The sequence below is a fragment of the Catharus ustulatus genome, chromosome 7, assembly GCF_009819885.2.
Source record: "Catharus ustulatus isolate bCatUst1 chromosome 7, bCatUst1.pri.v2, whole genome shotgun sequence".
NCBI classification, from domain to species: Eukaryota; Metazoa; Chordata; class Aves; order Passeriformes; family Turdidae; genus Catharus; species Catharus ustulatus.
This window is the reverse complement of record NC_046227.1, coordinates 7655074-7681867: the sequence shown is the minus strand read 5'-3', so window position 1 is coordinate 7681867 and position 26794 is coordinate 7655074. Positions and strand designations below refer to the sequence as shown.

Sequence of the window (26794 nt, the reverse complement as noted above, 5' to 3'; positions counted from 1 at the left end):
GATCCCAGTGGGTCCCCTCTAACTCCAGATAGTCTAAGATTCTATTAAATTCCACTTCTCTAGCAAAAGGGAAAATAGAAAAATCCTCCTAAACAATCAAACTACTGTCAAAACCCAGTTTCCAATCCAAAACTGTGATTCAGAAAATGTACAACATCACAGTGAATTCTATTTAAATATAGGGAGGTTTAAAAGCCTTTTTTAAAACAGCAGATAACAAAAGTAACATATAAAACAGTGACAAAGTACATTGCTAAAGAAGAGGGAAAATTCCCATGTGGCTCTGGAAAACATCCTTTTTTTCCACCAACCTTTTTAAGCTGACAGTGTGAGTGCAAAACCCATGCAAAGGCACAGCTCAGATTCAGCAACACACACTGCATATGTGAAACAGTAATTGTTTTGAGATTTTTGACATATACTGTGCTGTCATTTGAAAAAAGTGATGGATGAGAAACTGGAAACCTCAAGGAATTAGTAATAGGATATAAAGCATTTCACCTCTGGGTCACCAGTTCAAATTCAACCAGGTTGGTAGTGACCAAAAGTAGTTACCATCTGGCAGCTGTTCTCTGGCTGATGTAAATTGAGTTGAGGGTCTCAGCGCATTTCCTAGTGGACAGGTGTCCTCAGCACAAAAAAACACCATAATTAACTCTCTGTTTGGCTTTCTCAGCAAAGCCACTGAACAACGAATAGAGGCAAAGACTGAGCTGTATTCCAGGTTAGCATGGAAGCACGCTGGCTGCAAAGCACTGCAGATTCTTAATCATAATTCCTCTTTATATTTTAAGACACACAGATTAGGGAGGGATTTCATTCATCATCATTACATTAAACAGAGTAGCCTTTCCAACAAGATAGAGTTTATGTGCTGCTATTCCTACTCAATTCACACTTCTTTAGAACACACAGCTACAGTAGAGTTTGGAAGCACAATGAATGAATGCAAAGTATATTAACATCATTAAAAATGATAAATTTACCCTAATACACTCAATCTCAAAAAATCTACACTTACTACAAAGGACAGGGACATGGAAAAAACCCTGGACTTTGGTTATTTCATATAAACAGTTAAGATCATGCAACTTCATAAAATAGAGGAGACTTACTGTAAAGAAAATATAGAGGTGGAATCCTTTAAGCCAACACCACCAATGAAAGGGGTTTGGGGAAGAATACTACTTACAATTATTACAAGACTTTTAAAACGGACTTTGCACCCAAAAGTTCTGACTCGTGACTCTCTTAAGAAACAGTTCTAGGCAGAACTGTGTGTGTGACCAAGCTTCAAAATGTTATGTGTGAAAAACACTGGAAATAAATACTCACTTATGCCAAGTTTTACTCAACAGAAACTGGAAAATTTATGGAGCCTACTTATGGTTCATCTGTACTTTGCACAAGACATGGGACCAGTTGTGCATAGTGTGACCTGCTGATAGGCACCATCTAAACCATCTGTTGCTGACATTTTTTTGCCTCTACTACATCTGATAGTTAAAATAGGTATAGATACTGGGTGTCCTTGCTCATTTTGGCATTTGTGGAATAAAGGCAAGTGAAACAATTTAAGCATTCTGTATCATCAGTCTTACAAAACAGAAGGGTAATTCTTCAACATCAGCTCTTTGCAGAGACTGAGCCAAGGGCTACTGATGATATTAAACAGAGAAGAATGTGTAAACTGAGAAGAGCTGGAACTACTAAAAGCTGTGTTTTACCACCTTGGGTAAAACACAGCCAGAGCTCACAGGCTGCTAGAACACAGCATTTGGGGCTGAAGGGTTTGAGGCAGTTTAAGCAGTAGCTGACTTTGAAATGTTCTTAACACGCCTTCAGATAACATTAACTTTAAATAAACTTGCTGAATACTCATGTAAATTATTTCCATTTGGCTGTCTCATTATTCAATATGCTTTCAAGGAACATGGTGATGAAAGAAGAAAAATACCTCTTTCTAACATAACCATACTGGCAAGAGGATCAACATTATCAGTATTCAAAGAATGTCTTGGCAGGATAAACCTTCATAAAAAGAAGGAGCACTAGCTAATCCAAGTTGTCAAAATAGCAATAGTACCTCAAGGGTTGACCTGCAAAGTGATTCATTATTTATTGCTAATGCAAACAAAACATTCTGAGCAGAAAGAGAAATTGAGTGTTTCCTATCTTGGAAAGCCACTGATGGAGAGTCCACAATAAATAAATCTGAGGAGGAATAGAGAATATCTATTTTCTTACCCACTAAAAATCAACCAAAGGCTGGAATAGAATTGTCTGATTTCTTTTCTGTGAAGACCCACACTTAATGGCAATGACTATTTTCCAAACTAACACAGACATGAAATGTAGGAAGAAGAAAACATTTCTGGAAATTTTGTTCAAAAGCATAAGACACACACCTCTTGAAAAAAACCAATGAAACATGGTGGAAATCCAATATGCAATGCAGCATGCATCCTAAAACCACCTATTCTTCAACAGCTCAACAAGAGACTGACTTGTCAAAGTAAGTTTCTGCTGGAATCAATCAGGCAACCATTTTCAGATGCCTAACCTCAGATACTTTATGACAGCTTCAGCCTTACTACATTCTTCCCCAGGATGCCAGGGCTATGCTTTCAAAGAATCACAGAATGGTTTCGGTTGAAAGGGACCTTGTAGATCATCTCTATTCCCCAGCCATGGGCACCTTTCTCAAGACCAGCTGCTCAAATCCCTCCACTCCAGCATTCTCCTTCAACCTCATATAAAGTACAGAACTCTAAAAACTGGGGGGATTTGTTTTTTCTTGCAAGTTGTTTTTGATCTTGTTTTCTGGTGTGGCTTTTTTTCAAAAAGTACTGGTTTTGGAATTTATTTAGAAAACTTTCTTGAAATACATTTTCATTTATACTTTTTTTCACTTACTATCTTTCCTAGTCTTTCAACCCATCTTTCCTTGTCTCAATCTGTAATAGCTCATCTCTGCAGTCTTCTTGCTCTTTTAAGCCCCGGAACCTGATCAGACTCCCAACATGTATCTTCTTCCATTGCAACAGAAGTACTGGCTCAGCCTCAAGAATTTGGGATTCTAAGAAGTCCTCTGAATAATTGCATATACAATTTGTCTTTTAAATGAACACATAATTTATGAGCTACATAAAAAATAAGGCTAGTCTAAGAAGTTGATTCTTTCTCCTAGTACATTTCTAACAAAAATAAAACAGACACACAAAAATCACCAACAACACTATTCAGCAGAGCATTACTGTAGCACAGGTATGCTGTAGTGTCTGTATAGAAAAAACATGTTCCTGATACAAATTAATAATTGTAATTACAACAATTATTAGCATATAAAGGTAGAAGAAATAAAGAATATTCATATTCTGTGATCAGGTAAAAAAATGCACCATTTACATACTGCAAGTTGCTACACACTGGAAATTCAGAATTTTACATTTTTTTAAAGGTGTGATATAACAGGTGACTTTTTATATCGCACAGAATGCCAATGGCAGTAGAAAGACAGGAATCTCAAATCAAATTTTTGAAAGATCAGTTCAGTGTGTAACTATCAGACTACTTTAAAGCATCTCCACATGCATAGACTACACTGTCTACTTAAGCCTTTAATTTTCCTGTCTCAGCAACAGCTACTGAGCGACCTCTTGTGATGAAATGTTTTGCAATGCAATGTGATGCAATTTTTCACTTCTTTTCCTTTTTTTAAAAAATAAATTAAACTAACAAAAGGCTGGCAGTGCAAAATGAAGAGTACAAAAACCCAGCACCATCTCTGTCATTACAATGAATGAATCTTTTTTACCCATTCATACAACCCCTCAAATTAGGTATTGAAGAATCTGCCTCTGAAGCTAATAAGAGAGGTGCCATTGTGCAGTGGCAACTATCACACCATTTTTGCAGGAAGTGTTGGGAAAAATACATGTAATCATCTTCTTGTACCTTACTGCTACTATATTAAAATAAACAGAGAAAAAATCACCCCAAGACACTCAACAGTCTGATCAAAAGGATGAAATCAAAATACCATTAGGAAAATAGCATTTGTAATTTGCTGGAGAGGGCAAAAACAAACTACCAAGAAGACAAAGTTAGTTTTATTAACCAACATTTAAGACCAGTATTGTGAACCAGTGGTAGATATGTCAAGGAGCTCAATACACTCTTGGAAGCAGACAGCCCCTGAGATGTCTGGTTTCAAATTCTCAGTGATCTCAACGAAATAAGACTGCAAGTAGCTACTCTTTCTCAAGCCTTGAAATACTAATTCTGTAGCCAGCTTTAGTTTTTCACAGTACCTACACAGTGATATTTAAAAATACATACATAAATACAATCATAGCATGTTAAACGAGTCTGGAAAAGGAAGGGGAATCTCCTGTCATTTCAGAGAAGCACACAGTGCCTTTTCCTACTCCCACTGAAAAGGAACTGCAGTGTGGATGTTTGATTGATGGCGTAACTGATCAAGTCTCAATGCACATGATAAATACCAACAAACAGCACTATAACAGAAACAGAATTGCTGAGGGATCTGGCCACAAGATGTCACTCTCTACTTTGTGGCAACTTGGAAGTTCATCAGCACAGCTTCCCCCTCGGAGGTACAAAAAGCCAACGTACAGCCAATGAAATTTGTTATGTTAAATCTGGGTCAGGTTAAGGCTAACTGCTCAACGTGTCATTGCTGTAGCTGTGATGTAGAATTACTCCTCAGCATTCAGTGAAGCCAAGTAACCTCTGCATTCATCCTCCCAAGTCTAAACCAAGAGCAAAATAGCTCTACTAAAGCTTGATGTTATAACATATGTTACTGCTCTTACACCAATGACACAAATTGTTTTGAACTTTCCAGCCTTTTTAAATAAAATCAGTGTTATGTACTGAGCTCTTATGACTCAGAATACAGCAAGCTGCCTGTATGAACTGTAACTTCTATCCAGGTAGACAGCCTAAAATAGTAAGTTTTGCAGGTTTTTTCAGGTGGCTTTGGTTAACACTTTATCAGGCCCTGTGATCTAGTATGGTCTCATTTCTTTGTTTGCAAAACATCACCACAATCTTTACTAACTACTGTCAAGTAAAATAATTTTTATACTTCATCTATCTAACCAGGCAGCTGTTGCAAGAGACCAAAACACTGAGTTTTATGAGTTTAACATCAAAATCTGTAGCCATTATAAATATACACCCATGAATGGAAAAAGTAAGTGGAAGTCCAAAACAAAGATGATAAAAGAGAAATTTTAGGAATAAAATATTTTATGTAAGTACTACATGAACTGCATGGATTCATCAGAAACTGATCCCTAAGACAGCTGACAGAAAAATCTAATTATTACCTTATTATGTGTTAATGCTATCCTCAGGTCTGGTTTTATGATACCATATGCTGTCAGTAGATCTTGGACCTTTTTCAGTTCTTCCTTACATTTTCTATTTGTTGAGTAAAACTGCTTTCTTACAGGAAGATTCTTAAACAAGTTGAGGACTGTTACTGTAGTACCTGCAAGCAGGTGATAAAAAAATTAAGTAGAAGTGACACTGAAAGTAAATCACTGACTGGATATTGAGGGAACTATTTTTACTTAAACAGACACTTTTGTATGCTGCTGCACTAAATCAGGTTATTAGCATGAGAAGAAACAGACCACATCAGCAGCCATCCCCACTCCCCCCAAGAAAGGTATCTCAAGAATTCTGACTCTTCTCCTTTATTTAGTTATAACTGCAGCATTAAGCTTTCTTTCATACACACTAACAATAGAAAGGATCAGCACTAAATAAAGCTGAAGACTGTCTCAATGCACAAGTTAGCCCTCATTAGCAAAATGATTAATTAACAGACTAGAATCTAATCACAGGTATCTGGAGGCAAAGGAACACTGTGCTTCATTAAGGGCCTTCACAAGCATTTGCTTTAGGGTAGTACCTGATGTGCCAAATACCTCAGCTCAAGGCACAGTACAGAGTAGGAGGAAGAATATAGGAATATTCTTCTACCAACACAGCTACATAAATTCCTACTGCATAAGGATATTGCAAAACATTAGATGTGTCAGAGAATTCAACAATTTCAACAAAATACAAGGCATTGCAACCTGCAGGCTTTCTGGTTGTGGAAAACACTACACAGACTAAACCTTAAAAATAATCCTTAATAAAAATTAAGTACACACCCTTCCTGCAGGTTAGAAACAGCTGTGACTTTGTCTGGTCCTACAGCCATGCTGCTTCCAGCAATCCCTATGTACGGCAGCAGGGCAACTCTTTCTCCTTTAAGCAAGGATTTTGCTACATACAGAAAACATTCCTTTGGTCCTGAAGAAATCTTTCATATACAGACTTGGAGCATTTAATTTTTACAGGTTTTATTTCCACTGTCAGCTTGAAGAAGTGAGTCAGAGAAGGAGAAACTAGTTTATAATTACAATCCAGAACAACTTCCAAGACATTTCATTTCTTATGCTATGACAACACATTCTCAGCTGACAGACACAAGGTAAGAAACATTTGCAGCTGCAAAGATTTCATACTCAGTCTTTAAGTAACCAACAGGTATTTCAACATCAGATAGAGCCTCAGAGAAACACAAAATAAATCTGTCACCTTGCAGCACCAGAATAGTGATAGCCTACCTTGCCCAAGATGGGAAGGCTTTTTAGAGGTTACATGCCCGTTGTTATCCAAAGCATACTGAATGCTGAAATCATCAGCAGCTGTCTTTGTTGTGACTAAAACCTGAAGAGAGTGATTTAGAAAAAACTTACATTAATCAGGGATAGACAAAGTTCACAATGACTTTAGATAAGCTTTGCTACCACACTCACCACTCTGTTATTTTAGTCACCATAATTACACTTAATTAGTTTATAAAATTTTACTTTGACAGGTATTTCTTACAGGCACAGAAACGTTCCACATTTTTCTGCATGTTTCCTGCCATTTAACTAAAAGCATTTCTATCACAATAATTCACAAAGCACAGCAATTCCTATTATCCACAACATACATTGCTCTATTTTCTATTCTAGGACAGATTAAATGAACTTTATCAATTGACAGTTATGCATTTTTGCCCTCTGTGAGACAAATACACTAAACCAACTTAAATTCATGTGAGATTCCACAAACTTAAAGACTAGTTTCAAACAAACAATATATTATCTTTCTACAGCTAAACATATCTGGCAATCAGTCACAGCAAGTTTTGTAAGCTGTTAGGGTAATGCACGGATTGCTTCAGCAATAGCAGTCATAAATCAGAGTTCAGGTACCAACACAGTGGCACAGAACCACTGCCCTTTAACCACCTGGAAGACAAAGTTTAACACACATACAGAGTTTCAGGATATTTTGGTTTATTTTAGTGTCTCCCATGAATCATTCAGCATTCAGTCATGCCCCTGGAGAGAAAAACAGTAAGTGATTAACTGGAAATTACAGTATTGCAGACCTACTTAAGGGCCAATAGCAAAGTACCTTCAAACTGAAATTTCAGGGGGCAGTTTGGGTAGGCAGAACACAATTAATGCCAGGAGTGTCAATTAACATAATTACTGATACAAGGAGTAATACCTATTAAAGCACTTCATAGACTCAGGCCACCTCCCATCTCTTACAAAACGTACCATAGAGTTGATTAGAAGCTCTGAACAGATGGCATTCTGCTCTGAGAGCTCAGTAGAAGGAACCAATGATTGAGGTCTGTCAACATCTATCAAAACATCAACACTTTTGAAAGCATGTTTGGAAATCTCCATCCAAATACACAACCCACTCCTGCTTAGTGCAATGTGAATGCAGCCCAAGGCACCAAGGAGTGAAGCTGTAACATTTATCTCTCCTGACCTGAACAGATGATGGCTCTAACCAGACACAGACACTGGTAGCATTGGTATCTTCCTGCACGATCTAATCCTCGGCAGACTTGAACCCAAACCTTGGTGCAGCATGAATTCAGGAAGGGGGAGCACAAGAGATCTGGCAGATGCTGTGCCTTTAGCAGCCTGCACACTTTTCAGATGGTTTTGAACAAACGTATTTACTTTTAGCCAACAAATTAAGTTGCAAATGTCAGTACACTGCCAATCCTCTTAACACAAACATATGGCTCAGACACAGATAGGTCAGCTAGCAGGTTCCTGTTTACTCATAGGGACAAAGTTTGTGCAATTGCAGTCACATACATGTCAAAGAGTAATAAGGAGCTCCAGCAAGATCCTATGACGGCTGATCACCTAGATAACGAGGCAGAAATTGTTACTGGAATGGTGGCTATGTGGGCCATCAGTCCCCTGAAATTGCTTCTCCTGGCCATTACCTGCTGCTCCTCTCTTGATTTACCCCAATTCAAATAGCAAAGCCAGACATACTCTTTGACATGATACTCCGTGATATAAAAGGAAAGAGAATACAACACAACCTGTCTGTTAACTGCTCTGGTTGAGCAAAATAAACAGAGCACTGCTGTGACCTTTGTGTCAGAAAGGTAGGACTGACACAAACAACAAATCCCTATGACATGGCTTCTGGGGCTGGGGAGAAAGGCAGCATACACAAGCATATCCCTGGCCAGACACTGGAACATTTAAACTCTTTGCACAGAATAAAACTTTCATGAACACAAACAGACATCAAAAATCATAACATAAAGGCTACACATTTACAGCAAGTGCTCACCTCTGCTACACTGCAAATCGATCCCAAAGCTTCCCCACGGAAACCGTACGTTGTCAGCCTTTCCAGGTCCTCAGAACAGCTGATTTTTGAGGTGTAGTGTTTAATTGCCATAAATGGAACATCAACAACCTTGATTCCACTGCCATTGTCTCTTACTTCTATTTTGCTAAACCCATAATTCTCCTAAAAAAACAACAAACCACAAAGGAGCAGAAGAACAACCAAATTAAGACATAAGTTTGAAGCAGCTAAGGTTACAGTTTCTAACTACCCATAGAGAAGTGGAAGTTTTGCTTGTTTGGAGGAACTAAGAAACCATTAAATATCTCTATTTAAGGAAAAAAACAGAAAAGGAAAAATACACCATGTTAGGATAACAGTGAAGGTTTCTCCCAATTAAATAACATAATTCGTATCCTGTGATTTGGAAACATCAAAACCTAAGCTCAAAAGGAGATCTGTAGCTGGAAAGCTGAAGATTTTTTGCCTCTTTTCATCTCTCTTACCTACTTGGTATCAATTTTTTGAAGGCAGCTCTGTGTATTGAACTGAGTAGACCTTCACTTCGTACCATTTCCAGTTTCAATTTTGACTGATGTGATTCCACCACATTTTCCAAGTTCTCTTTACCAAATTAAATATACAGAAGCTGAAATTCTAATGGGGGGCAAGGCGTGAACAGTGAGGGTAATAAAAAAGCTTGTAAAGAGATACAGTACTCTACAAAAAGAAATAAAGGTTCCTAGAGGCTCGTCTAAAACAGCCTTCAAGGAAGTAAAGTTCAATCTTTGTGATTCACCTTTACAGACACGCGATGTATATTTTACTGAATTCCAGTTCAAATATGTCATTCCAGTAAGCACCAACACAAATAGGGTACGACTCTGAAACCCAGGTATTTACAACAGCTAAATAAAAGAAAAAATGTAGGTTCTGTAACATCCCAAACAAGTGCAGCAAAGAATTCTTTCCAGCTACATTAGAGTCTGCACAAGTGAGCAGCACCCAGAAGAACTACAAGCCAGGAGAAAGTAATCAGAGCTGCAGGATCACCAACTAAGCTTCTTTCACAAAAGCAAGACTGGCTCTTTGAAAAGATTATGATGCAATGCACAAAAAATGTGCTGTAGTGTGTAATACATCTAGGTGACCTTAAAACTAGTTTTGCTTAGAAAGGATACCTTAAAACACCAGCTGCCACAACTGATGTTAGACAGATCATGTGATGGTTGATCACTGAAAGTAGGTTGATTAAACACAACAAACTTTGCTGTCCTACCTGAGCCTATCCTGAAAACAGTAATGAAAAATTATAATGTACTCACAAGGTTATTTCTTGAAAGTAAAAAACATGACCCAATCAAAACCAAAAGAAAGGTATCTAAAGAAACCATCTGCATTCACACATAATCTGCTTTAGGAAACATCAAAAGCCTCTGAGGTAGGCTCAGAACCACAATACACAGAACACAACAAAAATATGGGTACATGTCACTTTCTGCTGTAATGAATGGTGCAGAAGCTGTCTTCAGGTGAAAAAACAGTGCTTTTGCTCATGTTTGAATCAGCCTCCTACTGGGTAGCAAACGAGAACTAAGGAATACACCTCAACTGAGCACAAAAACACATAAGGAAATAGAAGCAGGAAACCCTCTACCCTGCTGTTGTACATGCTAATGAAAGGTTTGAGAATTTTACAATAAGCTTCTATTTTCCATTCTAACTTTTACTTTCAGATCAGTTAGCTGCTAAGAAAAGTGAGATTTATCTTAAATCAAAATGTTACATAAATTATTATCTATGTCTCTTCTAATCTTATTCATTTTTACTTGTGCATGTTTTATTTAACTATTACAGTGCTTAAACTTTGTATTTTGCAACACCTTCCTCCACGAGCTGAATCTTACCAAGGTTATGAACCCATGAAATGTTTAAGTTGCTCTGCCAGGTCACTGATGCCAATCAGTGTGATTCAGCTTTGGTACACAGTGCAAAGATGCCAAATAATATACCTATGGGCGTTTGGTCAGCCAAGACAAACATCAGCCAAAGCTTCCCACTACAGCTCACCACTGCCATGACTCTCATCTAAGACCCATTCCATCTTCAGGTTAATTCCTGTTTGTCTATCAAAAATGAATTGTTATCTCTGTTCAGGCAAATTGGATAAACTATGCCTTCCTATTCCCTCTGAAAAAGATTAAAACAATGAAAATGCTGCAGTTTCAGGCAAAACCCATCAAGCTGTAAAATGGAATTTCAAAGCTTCTCTTCTCTGTTATCTTTTTGAATTAGTCCAGAATTAATGGGGTCGTTGGCCTCCATTACATAGTCAGAATTATTTTAATTTCCTATGAAAACATACCAGAAAAAATTCCATTATTTTACAGTATTACTATCTGGAATTGTGCAGAGTACAGGTTTTCTCTTCTCCCCTAGTACCCACAGAGGAACAATAATCAAATCTCTTTCAATCAGTGACAACTTGCATAAAGCCAGGTTTGTTTGCTTGGAATTACAGTGTTTTGGATTGGGCTGGACAGACACAAGAACGTAAGAGCAGTGTAGATGACTCATGAACTGAAAATGGTTAAAAATGCACTTTTTAATTGATTTGAGACACAGCTGGGGACTGTGCTGTGAAACCCACAGTGGTTAGAGGGCTCTCATCTCTTCAAGGCTTGCTCCAACCACTCTGGAACACTTCAAAAGCTTTCTGTTCATTTCTTGCAGTTACTGATCAGCTCCCAGGATCTCATCCCAATACCCTTTACGCCATGACTGTGCACACAATACTCACATTGGAGTTACTCATGAAGCAAGATACTCTGCAGTCTTAACATTGAGAAGACAGAGATTATGAGAGATCATAGCAAAGACAGAACAGCTCACTCAAAACAGTAACAAATGCACTCCTTGGCATCTGAAGGAAACCATTCTCAGATGGAAAAAACTCTAAAGTCATTCAGAAAATACAGCAGACACGGACAAAGAAACAAGGAGAAACTGAATTGCTTGCCCTGCTAGTGAAGAGCATTTATCTAACACCTAATTCAAGAATATCCTATACATTCACTGTTATTTGCAGAAAGGAAATGGGATACAATTCTGAATACATACATTTATACAGGATATAACAACACTTCTTTCTTACTAAGCAGGAGATACTGCTACTATACAGCTGCTGACAAAACACTGCAAAATCAGAAACAGGACAGCAAGAAAAGCTGACCAGTTACCCATTTTACCCAATCTGTTGGGGAAAAAAGCTCAAATCCTTTGTTAAAAGTAGTATTTTCTATTGTCAGAAACTATCCTTGAGTGACATGTCAACTTTTTTGAACAGCTTATAAAAATACAGAGTTAGAAGTAGCCAGAGTTCACCATGCTAATTAGAGACAGAGTGATGATTTGCATTACAAAACTATCTTTTGTTTTGAATGGCCATCAAGCTTTTCCAATGTCTCCATTTTCACCTTTCTTACAATTCTTTGTAATGAGCATTAAATGTGTCAGCCTAACAGCAAACCTAAGTCCAACATCTTTTAAAACAGGCTATTAGTCAGAAAATGTAAATTTTAAGTAGAAAAAGGAGGATTAAGAAAGCTGACAGTTTTTTCCCCCACAATACACTCAGAAGCACAAATATGCCCGTACTGTTTCAGAGCAGGCCCTCAAGCACACAAATGGAAACTAATTTTGTACCATTTTTATTTGTGGTAAAAATATATACATATAAATATATAATAATCATCACCATTCCCCAAACCACAATAGCCTAAAAAACACATTTGCAGTGGAGCATTTGCCTGGTATCTTGTTTTATATCCAATTCTTTTTACGAGAAAGACTTACCAGTTTAATATCAATTCCTGTAGCACTGGCATCCAAGGAATTTTCTATCAGCTCCTTCACCACGCTGACAACTGAAGTAATCACCTGAGAACTTGAAAGGAGCCGAATTGTCTCTCCAGGTAGCTGTTTCATGGTGGAAAGATTCACGGAAGCTGAAAAACAACAGAAAAAGAATGTAAAAGGAACACTGCGATTACACATTTCTAAGAAACTGTTTCACAGGAACTTTGAAATGTAGAAAAACACAACATTATGGCTGGAAAGTGAAATTTTTGAGTTACAGTAGCACCCAGCTTCCTCTGCAGTCAGGAGGTGCTGGGAGAGAAATGGGGAGGCAACATTGGTGTTGAGGAAAAGCCATCTACAGGCATCTACATACAGGGATCTACAGGCAAAAATGAAAACCAAACCCAAAAAAGTTCTCCATTAGTCTTGCCTCTCTGATCTAATATACTGTGTGCCCTGACACAGGTAATTTTATTTTTATGTCACTCTATTTCTCACTTAAAAATGAGGATGCCTTATAAACCAGGGGAGAATTCTGAATTCTTTTTTTAATTATTGACAATACAAAGGGTTATAACATTATTGCTACATTATAGAGACACTCTCCCATTAGGAGATTGCACTATGAATTTTAGCATGCATTTCTGTTTAAGTACCTACATTGACACAAACAGCCAAGCCCCAGGAAAACTGTTTTGCTGATCCTTGTAGCCTGCCACAGAAGAATCCAACCACAGTTTTATATGCATATGAGAAAGGCAGGGGAAAAAGCAGGGCTAGGTAGCATCTTGCACCTCAAGAATGGGTCAAAGAGGTTTCTTCTCTGGGATATGTTATATAATACTATTTACACTGAAAGGCAAACAATCCTGACAGTCCAGGCTTCTCCACTGATTCAGTCCAAGGTATCTGCTGAAGAGCACAGACTGCACACTCAGCACCTGTCCCAAGGATATGAGCACACGTGGAGGAATGGAACAAACCCAGATTCCTTCCTGATACAGCCAGGACCTGGTGAGGGATTGCAACCAACACCCCAAAGCATCACTGCCCTGTAGGGTATATGCAGCTGACATAACAGGACATTTGTCTTCCTCAACATCCTTCTAAAGATAGCTGTTCTTCAAACATAAAAGACAAAGTAAAAATGTGGTTACTTGGGGGGGGGGGGGGAAGGAAGTATAGTGTTATCAAGTACAAACAACACTGAAACTTTTCTAAGAACAGCTACAAAGGGGTTTTCTCTTAATTTACACTGGAAAGGGAGTTTGCCTTTCAGATGTGGTAAAAGGATCCCACAAATCGATTTTCAACCAAGTGGAAAATGAGAGGAGCAGAAGAAAAGGTGCACTGCAGAAGACAAACCGATATTATTATCATGCACACGTGTCCAGAGCAGCAGGTTGTGAGGTATTCACACATTGTACAGGACTCCTGTGTATAATGCTTCCATGATTTACTCATGGGAGTAAATCAGATAAGAACTGGATGTCTCTCCATCAAAAGACACTGACTAAGATACGGGAGGATCTTAAAAGGAACGCTGCAGACAAATTTTCTATGAGGTGTGACTGATGCAGTTTGGGAGAGGAATCAGCTCCCGGTGTGGCCTCCCCTGCCCTGGACCCAAACTGAGGGACACAAGGCTGGCCACATCTCAGGAACACCTGTTGGGAGGCAGACAGGGACCTCTGGCATGTCCCACCCATGGAAATACATCCAACCTATGATGCTTTCGAGCTAAAAGACACGTATTTCATCTCAAGCCACGTTACTACTGTAACTCTTCACGGACCAGACGTGAACAACTGTGTTCTGTGGGAAAGCACAGCATTTTCTGCGTGGGAGTCCCATCACCGACCTAACCCTTGTATCCCTCTACAGCAAGTCCGATATGCGTAGAACTGCGGTTCTACACATCCTCACCTAAACCGGGAACAAAATCTCCCTAAATTTAATGGCTCCGGCCCCACAGACGCCTGGAGCCACAACGAGAACCGCCCCTCCGAGCACCGCCTTCCTCAGGCGCCCTCCCCAGCACGCACTGAGGCAATTCCTCGGTTTAGGAGACGAAAAAACAGGCGAAAAGCTGCAGACAACCCCTGCGGGCCCTCGAGTTTACCCCACACCACAGGAGCCGTCCGCAGTTCCCGGTTCTCGCTGCGAGAGGCGGGGCGCCGCTCCCGCTCTGCGAGGCGCTCGCTGCTCCCCGGGGCCTTCCCGCCTCAGCCCAGGGCCCAGGGCCGCCCCGGCCCCGCCGCCCGCGAGAAGCAGCGCCTCAGCCCCGGCTACAGCCCCGGCCTCAGGGCCTCAGCGCCCCAGCCCCGGCCCCGTTCCCAGCGCGGCCTCAGCCAGGCGGCGGCGCTTCCCCCGCTCCCGCCCCGCGGCTGCGCTACCTGCGCGCCCGCCCCGCGCCCGTGGGCGGTGCGGGCGGCCCGGCCCGGCCCCTCCGCTCCCCTCCCGACCGGCCCTGCCCACGGGCACCGCGGGCTCTACCTGCGGCCGGCGCCGGACGCTCCGCTGCGGCTCCTCGGCGGCCGCGGGGCTGCGGAAAGGTGGGGCCGCGGCGGGGGCGGAGGGACGGGTGGCCGGGGCCGCCTGCGCGCCGGGGCTGGAGAGAAGGCCACGGGCACGGCCGGCCTGGCGCTGCGGCGGGGCCGGGGCGGCGGCGGCGAGGGAGGGATGGCAGAGGAAACGCGGCGGTGCAGCGAGCTGGCCCTCGGATCGGGCTGGAGTCGTGGGGTGGAGTGGGAAGGGGTGGTGGGTCACGTCAAGGTGTCTGTCTAGGTACTGGCTCGGCGGGTGCTGCATCCCCGGGGGAGAGGAACAGGCTGGTGTCGCCCATCCCAGGTAATGCGTCCCCTGCCAGTGCACGGCTTGGAATGCTTTCAGGTTAAGGTCGGCGGTGCCCCGGTTCGGGTTCAGCGTATCTCTTTAGTCTACTGCTGTTCATATTGCAGAATACCCGGGTGTTTTAATTTTATAGTCTATACCTCACTAATAAGTGTCAGAAACAAACTTCCTACCAAAAGCAAGCTTGTTTTTGCTGGATAAACAGTGCTTTTGTATTCTGATTCAGATGATTGCTAAAAAACCTTCATCCTGCTCCCATAAATTAATATCCATAGTCCCAGAGATCACGTGAGTTTGAAGTAAGCAATAGTTTGGGGACTTTTAAAAAAATTATTATTACAAATTTTACTGCAATAGGACAAGAGTGGCACTCTAGGTACGTTCTGTCAATTTCCTGGATATATCAGCATATGAAATGATCCTGTGTATCTCTGCATGTGCCTGTTGCTTAGAAAACTTGAACCTGTTCTCTAATTTCAGCCGGGTTTAAAAGATGGGAATGTCTGTTTGGTAACTAACAGATGGGGAGGGGAGGAAATCTGCACTTTGCCTCACGAAAAAGAGGCATAGATTACTTCTTCATTGTTCTTTCTAGAAGTAGGTGGCTGGGCAGTTGGTATATGCAGAATTCTTCTCTAACCATTACACGAATGAGAAAGAGGAGGAAGATTGTCTGATGTGGGAAGTGGAAAAGAGCTCTGGATTTTGTCATGGATGGAGAAACTTAATTCAGAGAATAAAAGTTATTAGCTTGGTTTCTTAACAGCTTCGCAACTTTAGCTTCTGACACCACAGCTTACTATTATTTTTTAAATGTCCCTTCTGTAGCAGGCTTATGAGTTTTATTTGCTTGGACTTGTTTTAAACAAACGGTTCCCAGATGTCCTTTTGTACTGATTTCTCTATAAACCATAGTTTGAAGATCTCGAGGTACATCCCTGTTTATGCACTGTGTTCTCTCCAGACCTGCTTCTTTAAAGCAGCTTTTTCCCACATTTGAAAATTGCATATGTTAAGTACTCCTCTGTAACAATAGTCTCAGCCTTCAAATAGCTCTGTTTTGTAGGGTAAAAATGAACGTAGGAGTTGCCCACAGCGAGGTGAATCCAAACACTCGAGTGATGAACAGCCGTGGAATGTGGCTGACATACGCGCTCGGAGTCGGCATGCTGCACATTGTCCTGCTCAGCATTCCCTTCTTTAGTGTCCCTGTCGCCTGGACTTTAACAAATGTCATTCACAACCTGGTGAGTACCCTCTCCTGGAACAGAGTTTCAATAGTTGTTGTTCATATGTATTTATTTTCAGTAGCAAGGGAAGGGAAAAGTAGCCAGTCTGTATGGACAATGAAATCCTGCTATCCAAAACACCACCTCTCCTTCCCTTGACCTATCCACAAATGACTGGCTGTTTTGGGGAGGAGGAGTGATACATGACCACTTTCAGTTTAAACATGAAAGACATGAAATATTCTTTATGTAGTTATGTATTCTTTTAAACGGTGTTTAATTAGGCTGGAAGGTTGCAGACATAAAATCATCATGCCAACCAACTTTCACAGTGTTCTATATATTGTTAGTGAGCTGTGCTGAATCCATAAACTATCACATTTTTAATTCTTGGACACCATCCTAATTTTTTAACATAAATCTTTTAGTATCCCAAAATCTTTAATTTTAGCACTTTGCCTGTTTTCTTTTAGAGAAATGTTTGTATTTTATTCTAGTTTTGATTTCTGGCCAAGCTATATAACTCAGAATGACTTCAGCATACAATGTTGTCACCATACGTGATATTAGAGAAATTTTGCTTGAAAGCAGTGGGAAAAACTGAAGGACTTTGACCCCAGCCCTGAAACCATTTGTTATTCAGAGGGTTATGATTTGCATGATGACTTTTGTATGCAAAAGATTTTGTGAGCTGCTTTCTACTCCTCTCCCCAGGATGCTATCATTTTCTTGTAATCAATTAAAGTAGTGCAGCTGTCTATATTGGTCCTGCCATGCTTAGAGGAAAGAGGGCCATAACCCAGCAATTTACATCATACCTGAGGTTTGCTAGCTCAGTTTTCTAACGTTACCTGCAAAGAAGACTTGACAATAAGATAGCTTCTTTCTTATTTAGGAAAATGATAGTGCACTGAGGAGGGGTAATACCCTCTTGAATGTAGTTCTAATTTTCATTTGAGCTTTTTGGTTTTGTAGCTAGGTTTAAAACTACTGGTGGAATTGTAACTGTCATTAGAGCGTTTTGTGTGTTATCTTTGACAGCATCAGACATGTCTGACTTCAGAAGATGTTGGCAGAGACAAGTATTACTAAATATTTCCCACATGCCTTACTGAACTCATTGCAAGTAGCTGTAATGAACAACAGGGATGAGAGCATGCACTGGCAAGTAGTTTTGTAGTGAAACACTAGAAGATGAGTATAAATTGCACTGTTGGATAGTTCAGAATTTAAATGGCAGTTCTTTTGGAAACAAATCCTCAAATGGTTTGACAAAAAAAAAAAAGTGGATTTCCAGTAATGGAAAACTCTTGGCTAACCTTGAAAGCATTTTTGGTGGTTCTTTCTGCAAGTACCACTGGGAAATAAAATGTGGAGTAAGCATTTGGATCTGTCCTAAAGGTGTCTTTATAGTTATTAAAACTGAGGCACTGCAAACATCATGAAGCAAAAAATTAATTAAACAAATCAATTGTCCTGAGTTCACAGGGCTCTGGTCTGGAGGCTGTTCCCAAAAAAGGTGGAAAGAGACATGAAGTGATTTGCTGAGGTTTCATCTCCATTATAAAAATTTGGAAGAAATTTGATTTTTTTCTATATAAAGCATATGAAGGAGAAAGAAATCCTTAGTACTGTCTCATAGAGACTCTTCCTTGAAGTTGGTGTGCTCTCTTTGATATAAAACAAGTGTTTTTGAAAACTGGAAGAGGGTGTACCTGTTTGAAACCAAGAGGCCCAAATTGGTCTTTCAGAACAAATCAGACATGGCATGTTCCCATCAAACAGGAAGAGTTACAAGGAAAGTCCACTTATTTAAGGAGAATCAGTAAAGAGGTGGACAGATGGCATTCAGCAGAATGCTTAGTCAGCTTCTAAGGATTTGAAGCTGGTAGAGGGCTGAGAAAGCTTTCAGGAGCTTGTGTGATGTTGTAGGTAGATTTGTGCTTTGTGCACACTCTACTCATCACTGTTAACACTATGCTAGGAAAGTGGTGATGCAAATCAGCAGACCCACACTTGTTGCAGTGCTTGTTAAAATTCTGTTGAAGTCATGCAACATTTGCCTACTAGTGTAAAAAAGTAAGGGAGTAGATTGCATGTCACACAGACTTAGGCTTTAATTCTGACTCTGCACAGTCTCAGGCAAATCACTTCTTGTCTCTTCCTTCGTCTTCAATAATTTGTCATTACAGGCTAGCAGCTCTTCTGGGTGAGAATTCACTCACTCTCTTTTTTTTCTTTTTAAAAAAAAATTATAATGCATTGAACTATGTAACAATTATTTTAAAATATTACTAAAGTGTGTCTCTATTCACTTTTTATTTTCCCCAGGGAATGTATGTGTTTTTGCATGCAGTAAAGGGAACTCCTTTTGAAACACCTGATCAGGGCAAAGCTAGGCTACTAACACACTGGGAACAACTGGATTATGGAGTACAATTCACATCTTCAAGGAAGTTCTTCACAATCTCTCCTATAATTCTGTGAGTTCAAAAATGTGTAACAGATCAATTGACACATAAAGCCATGATTTCAAAAGCTGAAACATAATGGGTTGCAATTTACAGTCTAAAAGCATTGTCTCTCTATTTTTCTTGTTTGTTTGTTTATTCCTACATCACAGCTGTAGAGAGTATTTACTTACAGGCTATGTAATCAACAATCTTTCTTCTGTTTTTGACGCTCCACATACTGAAGTCAAAGTTTGTAAACAGTTATTAATGGGGCAGGTTTTAAAGATTAGAAATGTTGTAAAGAAAACGTACTGTTAACTCTTGAAGTTCTTTAAGAGATTGTGAAGTCATAAATATTGAAAATCTGAACTAATTGCTTTTGTGACAGCATTTATTAACCATTTTGCACCTTGTGAGCCAGAAGTGTGTCAGTCCTCAAGTGAATAGGATCTGGTGTCAGTTTTGCTTTGTATATATTGTCTTCTGTTCACACTATGCAAATGGCTTAGGAATTCTATACTCCTGTCTCTGTTGGCAAACGTGTGGTTGTATAACTAAGAAAAATCAGATACATATTTAATATCTGACTCTAAAAGTCTTCCTGTTGTTGTCCCTGAAGAAAATTTGCATACCCACTTACGTGGCAGAGTGAGAGGGCAGGGAATATCCTGCATGATGTTTAGAAAGTTGGCTCATAAAGGACAGAAACTGAGAAAATACATATATAACTCCTCAAGCTGGGGAGAAGTGCTGGAAGGAAACAGTAGAATGAGGGTTACTTTTTAGCACCTTGAGAGGTATGGGAAAAAGAGACTTAGACCATAATTTTGCTGTAGGTACTCTAAACCTCAGGTGAGATATTTAATACAGATACAGATGTTAACCAGTAAAATCTTACTAATCACTAAAGCACTTATCAAAACCATGCATTGTATATGTTTTAGACAAGGCTGCCATCAGCTAAGCTTGCTCCCTTTGCTCCTGCAGGTACTTCCTGACGAGTTTCTACACAAAGTATGATCCAACACACTTTATCCTCAACACAGCCTCTCTCCTGACCGTGCTTATCCCCAAGCTGCCACAGTTGCATGGGGTTCGAATCTTTGGCATCAATAAATATTAAGCAGAAGGTTCAACACTGGCTGCCCCTGACATGGCTACTGCTGCTCCCTGGGTGAAGGAAATGAGTAGTCTGCTGTGCTGAGTATCTCATCGTAGTCAGGGAGAGATGCTTTTACGTCTGAGGTACAATTCCTGCTTCCTGCAGCATTGTCTGGGATGAAAATCAACTTTATAAGAAGATGCCATCAGATACTTCAATGTGGATTGGAAATGTGTAGAAGAAAGATTTCCATGAAGAACTGGGCAGGCCCAGCTCTAAAGCCTAATCCCCACTAAGACTGTACGTGTGGCTGATGAAAGTGGCTTGCAAGGAAGGTGCAAGTAGCAGCTGAAATGGAGAGCAGTGTTTCACAAATACCCATCATCCATAATGCAAGTGGTAACTTTACATATAAATCCAGAATCCTTGATGCCAAGGACTGGTAAGGCCACATTCTTAGATTAAGAGAAATTAGGTAGTTTCTGCTGTAATGGATTGTAAGTGGTTATGCTTGTTTTTGCATTGTAAAAGTTTGTCCCACAGTAAGTACTGTGACAGCGAGCATAAATTGATGGTATAATTCCTGCCTTCTCTGTTCTTGTGATTTTTTAAAAATTTATTTTTGTCACAATGACTGAACAAAGTCCTTAACTGCCAGCTCAGGGGATTTCCTCATCAACTCTATAGTTCAGTTTATGTACGCTTTTACAAATTGCCACTGTTGTGTTTATTTCATTCTGCTTACCAGGATACTGACTTTTCTATGTGTAAATGGGACATCCTGAAAAATTGCAGTTTCTTTTTAGGTGTGGATTTTCGGCTGTTTTCTCTGATACTCACTGATGGGTTATTTTTCAGTAGCTGAGAGGCCTGTGAGGTGGTGGGGAAAGGGTTACCGCTGTCGTAGGAGAAGCTGCTCTGTTACAGAGCCAGTGTCAGAACACGTAAGGGAAGCTTTGTAGGTTGTAAGCTAGAATAGAAGCTGAACTACAAGTAGGTGAGTAGGCAAATCACATGGACTAACTATGCTTTTGCAGAAAAAGGTATAGATAACTTGCATGTCTTGGAAATGTGGAGGAATGCTGTTTTTTAGGGGTACTGTGTAGTAAGGGGTAATCTTGTATATTATCAGCTCTGGAATTAAGAGTGAAGGTACATCTACTGCTCTGAGCACTTATTTCTCTCGTCGTGGAAAAAGGATGAATTCTGAAGTCTGCTGTGTGTTTGCCAGCCCAAACCACCTCAGATTTAACAGAAGACTCCATTTAAGACTTGATTTACATTTTGGTTGCAGTGACAGCCAGTGAGCTGGAAAAAAAATAAAAATAAAAAGAGACAAGCCAACACTGGTGTGCTTATTTTTTTTTTTTTGCTACAGTAATTTTCTGGTTATTAATTTTATGGATAAAGACGCTGTTAAAAAAAGGGGCAACCAGTTACGAATTTTCTTTAGCAATGGAAAGTAATTAATTCTGTGTGTGGCTTGCACAGAAAGTGTTAATTTTAAATACTGGCCATCACCAGGCTGTGCTGCCGAGCGGCAGGGACTGCAGGTGTCGGGTGAGGAGGCTGGGGTGGAGTCCCGAGTGTCCCGCACCGCGGCTGCGCCGGCCCAGCCCCGCCCCGTGTCCCGGCCCAGCCCCGCCCCGTGTCCCGGCCGAACCCCGCCCCGTGTCCCCGGCAGCGGGGCGGTGACACATCGCGACTCGGGGACGACGCCAGCGCTCCGCGACTCGGGCGGGGCGGAGCCGGGGGGTTCCGGCCGCCGCTCCCCCTGGCCGGGGCGGGACGAGGATCCGCGGAGATGGGGCCGGGCCTGTGAAGCGGCAGAGCGGCCGGATTTGCCTTGCCCTGCCCGCACAGCAGCGGTCACCCGCGGGCGCTTCTGCTGCTGTGACCTCTGGTAGGGCTGCACGCGTGGTGAGGAACTCTCTCCACACATAATTCAGGTAAAACAAGACCTCACAGCTATTTTTTAAATATCGTGTGCGGCCATTCGTGACTTCAAAAACTCTTCAGAAAATCTGAGCAGAACACGTGCTTGAAAACCCTCCAGTAATAATAACAGTTCTCTTCTAGACATAACCACCAGGTAGATTATGAGCAGCATTGCCAAAAGCGTTTTGCAGTCAGTTAAGCACGGCCGAGCTGCGTGGCTGAGGAACAGCTCTGCTTACTCTGGAAAGCAGCGTTTTCCCAGGCTGGTTTTGGGAATAGAGACGAGCTGTGACGACACCGGCGCTGCTGTGGTGGATGAAGCTGGCTGTGTTCTGGGAGAAGCACTGCACTGTCAGAAAGAAGTTCATTTACAGTAAGAACAGACTTCTCTCAAGGCTTTTGCCTTGATCACAATTTTATTGTTATTGTTACTTATCATCCATATAAGTCTTCCCAGCCCCATAACACTCAGTAAGTGTGGGGTAGGTCTGAAGATGCAGCACTGGGGCCATAACACATACTGCCTGAGACAGTAGTAAGGGGGAGGGAAGAAATGCCATGCATTTAACAAGTTCCCTCCAGTGTTTTCTTTCAAAGAGAGACAGATTATGGCTCTAGCTTGAATAAAAGATGAAATCATTGCTACTGTTAAAATCACCAAATGTCTTGACTTTTTAAAGGGAAAATTAATCAAATATAAGTATTGGTGGTTAAGAACATGAGCGGACAAATGAGGGGTTGTGAATATGTTACATTCTTTTGGAACAGTGTTGAGATAAACCAAAAAAAGGCAAGTTACATCCTTTTCTGGCCTTCCACTGATAATTATGCTCTCTCCAGTGCCCTTGACACTAAACAAGGCATTAGAGAATGCACTAAGGAAACAGGCAGGATACTACAAGGTTAAGAGGTGCCTGAAAACTATTTTTATGGCATTCTATCTGCTCTGAACTACCAATGCATTGTAACTCCTTGGTTTCACTAGAACAGGAGGAATAATTCCCGTGGTGGCACAGCAGCTTCACAGAGAAAACATCGAGCAAGTGGTTCAAGAGGCCCTTCGTGCCAGCGGCGTTTCTGTGGCTGAGCTCGCGGCTGTGGCAACCACAGTAAAACCCGGGCTCGCTCTGAGCCTGGGCGTGGGGCTGCAGTACAGCCTGAGCTTGGTCAACAGGCACCAGAAGCCCTTCATCCCCATCCATCACATGGAGGCTCATGCACTGACCATCAGGCTCACACATCACCTGGACTTTCCCTTCTTAGTTCTCCTGATCTCTGGAGGCCACTGTCTCTTGGCAGTAGCACAGGGAGTTTCAGATTTCCTTCTGCTTGGGCAGTCCATGGACATCGCACCGGGTGACATGCTGGATAAGGTCATATTTCCTTTCCTTACCTTTCCTTAGTTGTTCTCTTCTTTTTAAGCCTAATTCAATGCAATACAAGTTTTATGTAATTTTTTTTCTATTCTGAAGTGCCATAGATTTAAGATATGAAAGAATGTTAAAAATGTACACAAAACATCAATTGTAACACATGTACATTAATTACATTTTAGCAAATAGGCAACATAACTAAAACTGGTGTTGGATGTTTCATTGACACTTGATTACACAAAGAAGTTGTATTAATTAGAGATTTATAGAGGTATTTTATAGAGGTATTATTATGCTGTCAGGTTTAAACAATGCATGTTAAAACATTTCTTACTAATTTTAGTTTTTAGAGTTTGAAAAGCATGGTTTGGCCTTCAGAATCTTAAGTTTTCTGGATCCCTGAGTACAGTCTGTAAAATTGGTCACTTATGGCTTTGTTCTCAGACACTGTTTTTAAACAGTATTTGTGCATATTAATTAAAAAATTGGGGGAGTGCATGGAGTAAGAAAGGGGATTTTCAGAAGCTGAAACCAACTTTGTTCCTGTGTATCTGGTAATACAGTATGGCAGTCCTTGTGTGCTTCCTATAGCTTAAAAACGAATTAATATTTCTGCAAAATTTGTTGATCCTTTTGTTTTTCCAGATTGTTCTAGAATTGCATTTCTAAATACTCCAAGAAAAAAAAATATCCTGCTGGGTTGGTGTTATGTCTTACCCTTTCCATGCCTTGTTAGTAATTTCACATTGGATTGGATTTTTTGGTGCCACGTTTTACTCCATGGACTACAGCACAGTGATGCTGTTCCAAGAGGAACTGATTCCAAGTTGATTCTGTTGTTTGTCATCTCTTTAGGTGGCACGGAGACTGTCTCTAAGAAAGCACCCAGAGTGCCACAGCATGGCTGGGGGGAAGGCCATAGAGCACCTGGCTCAGACTGGGAACCAGGAACTGCTCACCTTCCGACTGCCCATGCAGCAGTATCGCAACTGCGACTTCTCTTTCTCCGGACTTCAGAACCTTGTCAATAATGCCATTGCACAGAAGGAGAAAGAAGAAGGTATTTTTAGGCAGTCAGATACAAACTGAACTTTTGATGACCTCAGGAACCCCCTTTGATGATATACTTTTATAGGTATTCAGGAAGGTGAGATCCTGTCCTGTGTTAAGGATGTTGCTGCTGCCGTACAGCATGCAGTGACTGTTCATATTATCCAGAGGACGTATCGAGCCATGCTCTTCTGCATCAAAAACAGCATATTACCATCAAAAAATGCCACTTTGGTGGGTATACTTTGTTTTTCCTTTTCATATCTGACTCTATAACATCATTTCAAGATGCAGATGCCTTGTTGTACTTTCTACCTTGACATATGAGGAAGATCTCAGTATGTATTATATTGTTAAGATACCAACAATATTGAAAGTAACAGTCATATAAATATTCAGCTGGGTTTTAACCTACAGAGAGATTTTCTTACCATCTAACCTAACCTCCCATAACAAGCTGACCTTGTGCTCCCCAAGGCTGTTCTAGTTACAGTAGAACCATAGACTAGTTTAGCTTGGAAAGGACTTTAAAGACCATCCAGTTCCAACACTCCTGCCATGGGCAGGGACACCTTCCATTAGATTGATGTGCTTCAGGAATATCTTTCTGCATAATAAGCTCTCTTAGCAGAATCTTTTCTTGTATGTTTTAATCTTCAAATGCAGCATTTATTGCTGTCTTTAGAACTTCAACCAATAACCCTTTCTTAAACATGATGCTAGTTGTGTGTGACCCATCAGTACTTTTGAGTTAATGCCTTTTTTTTTCTTTTTGAAATGCTGTCAGGTTGTATCAGGAGGAGTTGCAAGTAATCAGTATATCCGAAAAGGTCTACAGAATCTGGCAGATGCAAATGATTTTGCTTTACTGTGTCCTCCTCCAAGACTCTGCACTGATAATGGTGTTATGATTGCATGGTAAGGGTTGTTTCTCTTTAAACAACTTTACAGGAGCACATGCAAGGTTGACATGAGAGTCCAGAACCTATTTTTGTGCTGACTGAATGATATCTTGCATGCATTGTTGTGACATAGATTTCTATGTAATTGCTTTGCTGCTCAGGAATGGCATTGAAAGGTTACGTGCAGGACTGGGGGTGCTACACAGTACTGCTGGTATCCGCTACGAGCCAAGGTAAGTACTGCTCATTCCCAGTCTCCTTCCTCACTGCTGACTCTGGGCACTGGAAGGGGAGGAGGTCACATGAAAAAGAGGCACAAGCTGCTGAGGAGTATCTCTGCAGCACTTACAATTTTTTTTTAAAAGTTACCTTCCAAGGCAGCTTTAAATACAAATGATCATGGCTGGCAGTTATGTTCATTTTGACTAGAAATTTCATTTTACCATGCATCATAACAGTTCTACGTGTTTTCCTACTATAATTGTGTAGATGTTAGGCTTAAGGCCAAACAAAATGCAGATATTTCAAAAGTACCAGTTGGTCTTAAACTTTGGATTCTTTTCACGTTTTTTTCCCTTTTCAGAAAAAGACTTGGATGGTCTCAGTATTAAAAAAAATGTATTACAGTTTTCACATGAAAAATTATAAAATATTTTACTTAAAAAAAAATTTGCTGTATACATTTCAGTGAATAAAACCCTAAGTTTTACTTGCTGTTTTAAGCTAAGGTTTAATGCTGACACTACATCTTTAAGATTATCATAGGAGATACCTGTGAATCTCTAGTGTGTTTTGCATTCATCAGCAAGACATGAAATGAATTATCAACTAAAACCAAAATCCAAATAAAACAACAGCCCCAGAAGATGGCTTTGAAATCACAACTGTGTTTCAGAGTTTGGAATGGCTACAAATGCAAATATTTCCTCATTGTAAAGATGTCTCCAGCTATAGCTTCAGATAGGCTGTTGTAATGGTCACAGTCTTAGAAGCGCAGGGAATGTACCAAAGTACTTTGACTCTCGTGGTAATTGTAAAAAAGGTCTGTGAAGCTGTACATCTGTGTGATATGGCAATGACAGTGTAAATTTTTAACAAATACATAATTTTGTTTTCTAGAGCTCCCCTGGGAATTGATATTTCAAAAAGAGTTGAAGAAGAGTCCATCAAGGTGCCAAAATTAAAAAAGATACGATGGTTGGCATCTTAAAAAGTAACTTAATAAAATAAATACAACTATAAATTGTTCAGTGAAAACTGTTTCAATGCTCTTATGTTTGGTGACAATACTTGGATTACAAATGTTGAAAATCACCTGTCAGAGAAACAAATGCTG

The 26794-nt window shown here is 40.5% G+C and overlaps 3 protein-coding genes across 7 annotated transcripts in view; 2 read left to right on the top strand and 1 right to left on the bottom strand.

Moving 5' to 3' along the window:
- PMS1 (PMS1 homolog 1, mismatch repair system component) overlaps positions 1 to 15112 on the bottom strand; it is a 43813-nt gene extending 28701 nt beyond the window's left edge. The window contains exons 1-5 of one of the 3 annotated variants that reach the window (XM_033064439.1): positions 15055 to 15112; positions 12553 to 12704; positions 8698 to 8880; positions 6654 to 6756; positions 5358 to 5521 (exon numbers count right to left, since the gene is read on the bottom strand). In XM_033064439.1, the coding sequence (XP_032920330.1) occupies positions 5358 to 5521; positions 6654 to 6756; positions 8698 to 8880; positions 12553 to 12684 (582 nt within the window). In that variant the 5' untranslated portion in view covers positions 12685 to 12704; positions 15055 to 15112. Of the gene's footprint in view, positions 1 to 5357; positions 5522 to 6653; positions 6757 to 8697; positions 8881 to 12552; positions 12705 to 14603; positions 14824 to 15054 lie in introns of those variants that run through there. The other 2 variants (XM_033064440.1, XM_033064442.1) reach the window with 2 other exon arrangements.
- On the top strand, positions 15041 to 21539 carry ORMDL1 (ORMDL sphingolipid biosynthesis regulator 1). Of its 2 annotated transcripts, XM_033064444.1 has the most exons (5): positions 15041 to 15113; positions 15346 to 15408; positions 16478 to 16658; positions 18972 to 19123; positions 20081 to 21539. In XM_033064444.1, the coding sequence occupies exons 3-5, from the start codon at positions 16485 to 16487 to the stop codon at positions 20214 to 20216; spliced, it is 462 nt and encodes a 153-aa protein (XP_032920335.1). In that variant the 5' UTR covers positions 15041 to 15113; positions 15346 to 15408; positions 16478 to 16484; the 3' UTR covers positions 20217 to 21539. The 2 variants fall into 2 exon arrangements, with proteins under 2 accessions (XP_032920335.1, XP_032920334.1); XM_033064443.1 differs by lacking the exon at positions 15346 to 15408 and having other exon boundaries at positions 15048 to 15113.
- A 354-nt stretch (positions 21540 to 21893) lies between these two features.
- OSGEPL1 (O-sialoglycoprotein endopeptidase like 1) lies at positions 21894 to 26715 on the top strand. 2 transcript variants are annotated; one of them, XM_033064878.2, is made up of 7 exons: positions 21894 to 22506; positions 23119 to 23506; positions 24362 to 24566; positions 24642 to 24790; positions 25344 to 25474; positions 25620 to 25691; positions 26578 to 26715. In XM_033064878.2, the coding sequence occupies exons 1-7, from the start codon at positions 22295 to 22297 to the stop codon at positions 26666 to 26668; spliced, it is 1248 nt and encodes a 415-aa protein (XP_032920769.1). In that variant the 5' UTR covers positions 21894 to 22294; the 3' UTR covers positions 26669 to 26715. The 2 variants fall into 2 exon arrangements, with proteins under 2 accessions (XP_032920769.1, XP_032920770.1); XM_033064879.2 differs by having other exon boundaries at positions 22366 to 22506; positions 23124 to 23506.
- The last annotated feature ends 79 nt before the right edge of the window (positions 26716 to 26794 follow it).